Below are 7,392 nucleotides of genomic sequence, written 5' to 3'. Positions count from 1 at the left end.
CTATATCTTTTATAAATAAAACCACCGCTGACTTAGCCATCGAAATGAGTGGCTGGACAACCCACGACCGTGTGTCGACATGACATATTCTCTTTGATCATCTAGGGCTCCATTTTAACTTTCCTACAAAAAAGAAAAAAAACTTATAAAAATTAAGCACAAATCCTTAAATAAACTAAAGGTAGACAAAAACATGTAAAATAAAAGTGTAACTTAAATAAATTTCTAATTAAATTTAAATTCTTTCTAACTAATGCTAACTTTTATTCAAAATTCATTAAAATTCAACTCAAATACATGTGCAGAATTACACACAACAAAGACTTTGTCAATAACTTGCCTTTTTTTATCAAGTTATCAGTACCTATATTATTAGAATGTAAATTACTTAGTCTTATATATCCTTTTAACTTTGTTACTTTCACTATCTCTAATTGATTTAAAATATACGTTTTAATAATATAGATACTAAATAGTACTTTAATAAACTTATAAAAGATAAAAATTATGTTGCCAGTATAAAAAAAGAAAGGAGGAGAGATAAAAAAATGAAATAGAGTGTATAAAAGACATTAAAAAATTAAAGAGATAGTGAGAATGCAAAAAATCTGATGGGAAATGACAATAACAACTCTCTTGATTTTTTTTAATAAAGTAGAAAAAAGAGAGAAATGAGTAAGAAAATAGAATATGAGTCGAAAAGAAAAATAATGAAGAAAAATAAGAGAGAATAAAATATAATTAAGAGCCATTTTTTTCTTTTAAAATTTAATAAGAGAAAATGTGGCTCTTAAGTTAATTTTAAAAAATGATGATAAATTAGAAAGTTTCTTCAAGTCCTAATTTTTTAATATTCTCGCTAAGATAAAGAAGGAGCAAAGATTGAAGAGCTATTTATTAGTTCTTAGATTACCTTAGCTTATCATCATTTTTGCCAAATGGAGTTTAGTGAATAGGACCCGTTTATATAGAATTCTAAAGGTTAATGAAGTACTTAATTGCAATTCAAATGGGAAATGAGGCCTTAATTGACAATTATGTAAAAGGTAAGGAGTTTTTCTTTTTTTTACCATTTTGCCTTAAAAATAAGAAAAACCCCAGCCAACTAATCGATAAAACTACACAACACAAGAAGCGAAAAAGAGCATCAGCTGCTTATTTGGTTAGGGTTTTTGTGCACACAGCCTCAAACAGCTTCTCTCTCTATTCTTCTCCAATTTTGCTTTCTTTCTTCATTCTACAGAGTATTCTCTGCTCCCTCTCATAAGGAAAGAAAATGTCGAAGAAAGGTTTAATGGAACAAGACTTGAGTAAATTGGATGTGACGAAGTTGCATCCACTTTCTCCTGAAGTTATCTCTCGTCAGGCCACTATCAATATAGGTAATACTTTCAATTTTGCTTTTATTTGTTCTTGTTATTGTTGTTGTTATCTGATGTTCTTATGGATCAAGATTGAGATTTTGGGATTTGGGTTTTGTGTTTTCAGGCACTATTGGTCATGTGGCTCATGGAAAGTCTACTGTTGTCAAAGCAATTTCTGGTGTCCAGGTAATTAACAATTGAACATTTTATTTTATTCTGGTAACTGGGTTTGTAAATTTATTTTGGTTTCATAATATATACATATGCATATGCAGACTGTTCGTTTTAAGAACGAGTTGGAGCGTAACATTACAATTAAGCTTGGTTATGCAAATGCTAAGATATACAAGTGTGAAGATGATCGATGCCCCCGCCCTATGTGCTATAAGTCAGTTGCCATGAATCTGGACTGCTTATACTATCAATTAATTTCCCCATTTCATGTTTATATTTATAATGTAAGAAATGTTTCTTTTCAGGGCTTATGGAAGTGGAAAGGAAGATAGTCCCATGTGTGATGTACCCGGATTTGAAAACGTTAGGATGAAATTGTTGAGACATGTCTCTTTTGTTGATTGCCCGGTATGCTCAACCTATACTTGTGGTTACTGCTTTCATTTTCTCTATCCAGTTTTTGGCTTAAAGTTCCTTTAAATGTATTATGCACTCATTTTTTTGTGCAGTTAGCGTCATACATTTTCCATTACTCTGGTTTTGATAGCGAAAGTTGGGTGCTATTATTGCTAGTTTGTTTCTCTTTTGTGAGGCTAGATTTGTTGACCCATTTATGTTAATTTTGTTTCTTTACTTTCCTATAGGGTCATGATATTCTCATGGCTACAATGCTTAATGGAGCAGCAATTATGGATGGAGCATTGCTTCTCATAGCTGCAAATGAAAGCTGCCCCCAACCACAGACTTCTGAGCATCTTGCTGCTGTTGAAATTATGCGTCTCCAGCATATCATTATTCTTCAAAATAAAGTTGATTTAATTCAAGAAAATGTAGCAATCAACCAACATGAGGCTATTCAGAAATTTATTCAGGTTTAACATCCTATTGCCCTTCCGTTATTGTTCCTGCATATTTTGCACAGTTGTCCCATAAGTAGATTTGTGCCAGGCCCACGCTTTTTATTTCCTTTTTTTAGCTTCCCCTCTTCTTTTGTTGTAGTAGTATCTTTTTCAAGAGAAATTTATTGTCGCAAATTAAGTATATTAGCCAGAGTGAAATCTAACTATCAACACTATGTATTGCAGTAGTGTGCTTATTCGCGTAACAAATTTGTGCTTCTACGTTGTTAATAGAATACAATGTCATCTCTTTATTCCAATAAAATTATGTATAAAATTTATGTTCATACTTTGTTAATTAAATACATTGCATCTATATTTTCTACCAATTAGGTGCTGAAATCTTTTTCCAACCTCTTTTGTGTGATCTGTCCTCTTTTGCCTTTCATTTATTTTCTTACTTCTATTTGGGCCAAATGTTTGCTATTGACTTGCTCAAATAATTTTATTCTGGAAATTTAAATTAATCTCCCTTTGTGTCTATATTTAGCATAAAAGGTATTTAAAGATAAAGTTAATTAAAAGGAAAGGAAATAGAAAAGAAGATAAAGTATGTTGATAATCAATCATGCCCAATTAATTTGGTCAAAGCAAAAATCCAAAATAGAAAGTTCCAAAGGATTTCCTCAAATCCATAAGGTATATGGTATGATATGGAGTACTTGTTTTGGCTTTCCTCTTTTTATACGATGCTGTAATATTTGATGGCGTGGATTGTATAATTCATTCCTTACTAATTCATGTAACATTTCCTTTTCAGGGAACTGTTGCTGATGGTGCACCAGTGGTGCCAATATCTGCACAGCTGAAGTACAATATTGATGTTGTGTGTGAATACATCGTGAAAAAGATCCCAATTCCAGAAAGGAACTTTATTTCACCGCCTAATATGATTGTAATTCGCTCTTTTGACGTCAATAAGCCTGGGTTTGAGGTTGATGAGATAAAAGGTGGCGTGGCTGGTGGAAGCATCTTCAGGGTATGCTTCTTATATGTCTGCCTTTTTTTTTTGTCTTAATTTTTTCTTAAAGGCTTTCTAATTGCATTCTGTTTGTATTGATTTAGTGAGCTGGGATAATAATTATTATACGTTATACATAATTTGGTTAAATATCAGTTAAGCTTGTGAGATGCATTTTACTAATAGGATTGCAGAGCCACTGTTCTTTCATCAGTCGGCTTTTTTTTTTATTACTTCAATTTATAAATAGAAGACTGCTTTAACATGTACTAGATATTGCTTAGAGAGTACATCACATGACCTATTTGATAGATTTATTTGGTGACTTGTAAATAGAAGACTGCTTGAGTAACATATACTAGACTGTTTATGGAGTACTTTGCATGGCTTAGATGGTGTTTGATAACCTAGTTTATCACTTAAAATTAAAATTTTCAGCTTTTGTTACTTTTAAAATGGTATGATAACATAACATGGACCTAATTTAAGAGTTTTAATTAAATTGAAAACCACTTGGCAAGTCATCAAATGGTTAACTTAAAAATTTCTTATTAAAATGCTAAGTTATTGGCTGTTCAATATTTTATTGGTACTTTAATACTCAACATATCTTTAAGTTATCACTAACAAACCAAAAACTATTTATTTGACTTTTATATCCTCAATATATCCTTAAATTACTATTGAGTTTTATGTTCTTGTTTTCATAAATTTACAAAAACATTTTCATTATATTATTTTTGTTTCCAATTTCTTTTTGTTATAATTTCAAAAATATATATATGATGGCTGCATCTTGAAAAAATAATGTCCAATCAAGAATTTTTAATGATTTTCAGTAGTTACAGTTATCAAAGAGATTGATTAGATTTAGTACTTAAAAGCCTCAGTATTGATTATATTCAATGTTTAAAAATCAGCATTTAAATTTTTAGTACTTAATTTTCAGTTTTACCAAATGCCACCTTACTGAAAGACCTAAACCAGAATTCAAACCTTGTACAAGGCTAATTGATCTTCAAGCCTATTACAAAATTACAACTTTAATTGTTCAAGCTTCCAAGTATACTAGCTTAGAAGTATGACATTTATCCTATTTTCAAGTTGTTGGATTAACAAAATCTTTATATTTGTTAATGTCATCCATAATAGTAGAAAAGTACCTCTTTTTCTTCTTTCCTCAAGGAATTGTCAGGTTAACTTTATCTGCTGCAACATTCTTTATAGTGTCAGGTTTCATTTTATAACATTCTTGAGTTTATTGTTGATATTATAATCTAGGGTAATCTTTGGTTGATGGGCTTTGGGTGATGGAATTTGAAGAATCATTGGATTTTGCAAAATTCACTTGTGTAACAAAAAGAAAAGGCATGGATTTCGGAAATTTGTCATCCACGCAAATCTGAATCTGAAAACCCTGATAGGAGGTGGATATTTATGATTGCCGCCTTCTTAATTTTATTCCAAAACTACCATTAAGAATCAGGAAGTCGAAGTGGATCCCAAAAGAGAGGTTGAACAAATCCATGTGTAATTTCTTAATTCTTTTAATTATGACAGATCCATGTATAATAAATACCTTAAACCAAACATTACCTCACTGGAAATCCATGTTTAGTATTTGTCAAGCTTTCTGTAGTCTCCTTTTTATTCTCCACTCTATTAACAGCGAACTTACTTGGCACTTCAACTTCTTGTTTCAATATCTCGTTTTTTTTTTTCATTTTCATTTCTTTCTAGCAATCTGTGATGTTTGACGGTCAGAAGCTTTAAAGATGAGTTAAGATGTTCCTTTCAAATATTTTGACTTTGGACAGTAGATCTCTCTTTCTTCTTCAACTTTTCTTTTTGTATAGTAGCAGGGGTTGATAGAGGTTCTTGTGGAGGTGTTGCTACCCATTTTATTTCTTAAGCAACTTGCTTTTATGCCAATATTAAGATGCATATCAATCTGCAGCAATAGCGGGATCTGCCATCTCCTTAGACAGATCATCAAAGAATCTAGTGCTGAGAAAATTATGGACTAACTTGTGGAAATATAATTGAATTTGATATGTTTGTTTCTACTTCCAAACAAGAAAACCTCAAGCTTTTAGAGTTGACTAGTTATCTGTGACCTTGGGATCTGACCTTCGCATAAACATTTATAGAGAAAAGAAGGTAGAGGATTCATTGATAATGAGACTTGTTAAAGAAATGCAGTTAGCTAAATCACCAACCAAAAAATCTTAAAAGCTAGGAACCTTCAAGATGTTGATTGATTCAAAATCAACCTTCCAAGTATGCTGTTTAAGAAATTCTCTAATCTAACTTTCCAAGTATGCTGTATTTGCATCTTGCAGTTTTCTGAGGAAGGCTTTATCCCTACTCATCATTGATGCTGAGTGCTTCTATTGACAATATGTCCTATGCAGGGTGTTCTGAAGGTCAATCAATTTATTGAAGTTCGTCCTGGAATTGTTGTTAAAGATGAGACAGGGAATATCAAGTGCACACCCATATACACTAGAATAGTTTCATTATATGCTGAGCAGAATGAGCTACAATTTGCAGTGCCAGGAGGACTCATTGGTGTTGGCACAACCATGGATCCCACTTTGACCCGTGCTGATCGATTGGTCGGTCAAGTTCTTGGAGATGTTGGATCACTCCCTGAAGTTTTTGTTGAGCTTGAGGTAAGGAGCTGCACCAGCAACAATGTTTTTCTGGATTACTGGACTATGCTTGGTATTTATGCTTCAGTACTTATTTTAGTTTTTCAAGCTAGCATTTTTCCATCTAAGGCACATGTATGTGTGCAAGGTTGGATGGACTACATGCATGTGAGCAGGCAGTCATGTCTTATCCTTGCTTAATCTGGGATTTAGATGGTTTGAGTAGGGTAGTATTTGATTTTGTTATAGGTGAATAGTTAATCCTCCCTCGTGTATCACAACAGGGGTTACCTGTTGCCGATAAAGTATTTGAGCGTAAATTTGCTGAAATATATGATACTTTTTGTGCCATTCTTGTATGTTTCTATAGCCTACCTTTTGCTACACCTAATTTGTTTTTCTTTCCATTTTGGTGATTCTAGATTAGCTTTATTTTTTCATTTGCTATGGAAGATACTTGATAGAATTTCATGTTCCTCGGATGCTAATAATTTTCTCTTACTATGCAGGTGAATTTCTTTCTTCTTCGACGACTTATTGGTGTTAGGACAAAGGGCTCAGAGAAGCAAGGAAAGGTGTCAAAGCTGGCGAAGGGAGAGATTCTCATGCTGAACATAGGCTCCATGTCAACTGGCGCTCGAGTTATTGCTGTAAAGAATGATTTGGCGAAGCTGCAGTTGACTTCTCCTGTGTGCACGAGCAAGGGAGAGAAGATTGCACTCAGCCGACGAGTTGAGAAGCATTGGCGACTTATTGGGTGGGGGATGATTCAAGCTGGAACGACCCTTGATGTTCCACCATGCCCCCTCTGAGAATCTAAAGCAGAGTTTCCAGATGCACATTATTATTGTTTGTGGTGTTTCAATTTTTGTTCATAGTCCAAGTTTTGAACAAGGGTCACTTCAACTAACGGTATGTAACAGGTTATTGGTGGAAAAGGCCATATATGGCATTTTCATGGAGTTCGTTCTCAGAGATATTTCTTCTTTATTTTATTAATTTTCATGGTCTTTTGGAGGATAATTCTTTGGATTTCTGTTCTTGTTTCACCAATAGGAAATTTCCTGAAATGATAAAAAAAGAGTTGAGCTATCCTTCACCAATTCCATTTGCCCTTTTCTTTTATCTTCAACCTTTCTGGCTCCTCCATTGTCTTTTTCTCATGCAAAGCCAATGGACATTACTATCAATCCCTTCTCAACTCATGCATCAAAATTACAGCCGTTTCACTTTTAAGAAATCACAATGGGTAATGTCCAATGCGAAATGCACAACTGATCAGCAATTCCTACAAAAACAAATCTTACTCAACCATAGCTGCAAAGGCTGTGTGATTCAAT

At 33.1% G+C, this 7,392-nt stretch overlaps 1 protein-coding gene across 1 annotated transcript; it reads left to right on the top strand.

The window, feature by feature from the left end:
* The first annotated feature begins 1,112 nt into the window (after positions 1-1,112).
* Positions 1,113-7,075, top strand: LOC8260835 (eukaryotic translation initiation factor 2 subunit gamma). The gene is made up of 8 exons (XM_002522979.4): positions 1,113-1,382; positions 1,489-1,550; positions 1,640-1,752; positions 1,844-1,946; positions 2,183-2,410; positions 3,198-3,416; positions 5,813-6,073; positions 6,562-7,075. The coding sequence occupies exons 1-8, from the start codon at positions 1,277-1,279 to the stop codon at positions 6,862-6,864; spliced, it is 1,395 nt and encodes a 464-aa protein (XP_002523025.2). The 5' UTR covers positions 1,113-1,276; the 3' UTR covers positions 6,865-7,075.
* The last annotated feature ends 317 nt before the right edge of the window (positions 7,076-7,392 follow it).

The sequence above is a fragment of the Ricinus communis genome, chromosome 4 (genome assembly GCF_019578655.1).
Source record: "Ricinus communis isolate WT05 ecotype wild-type chromosome 4, ASM1957865v1, whole genome shotgun sequence".
Taxonomy (NCBI): domain Eukaryota; kingdom Viridiplantae; phylum Streptophyta; class Magnoliopsida; order Malpighiales; family Euphorbiaceae; genus Ricinus; species Ricinus communis.
Note: the sequence above shows the minus strand (reverse complement) of the source record. Positions and strands in the feature narration are given on the sequence as shown.

Excerpts from the sequence above, each read along its gene's own strand:
- LOC8260835 (XM_002522979.4), top strand. The coding sequence starts at position 1,277 with ATGTCGAAGAAAGGTTTAATGGAACAAGACTTGAGTAAATTGGATGTG. Across the intron at positions 2,411-3,197 it reads CTATTCAGAAATTTATTCAG|GGAACTGTTGCTGATGGTGC; the intron begins GTTTAACATCCT and ends TTTCCTTTTCAG. Across the intron at positions 3,417-5,812 it reads CTGGTGGAAGCATCTTCAGG|GGTGTTCTGAAGGTCAATCA; the intron begins GTATGCTTCTTA and ends TGTCCTATGCAG.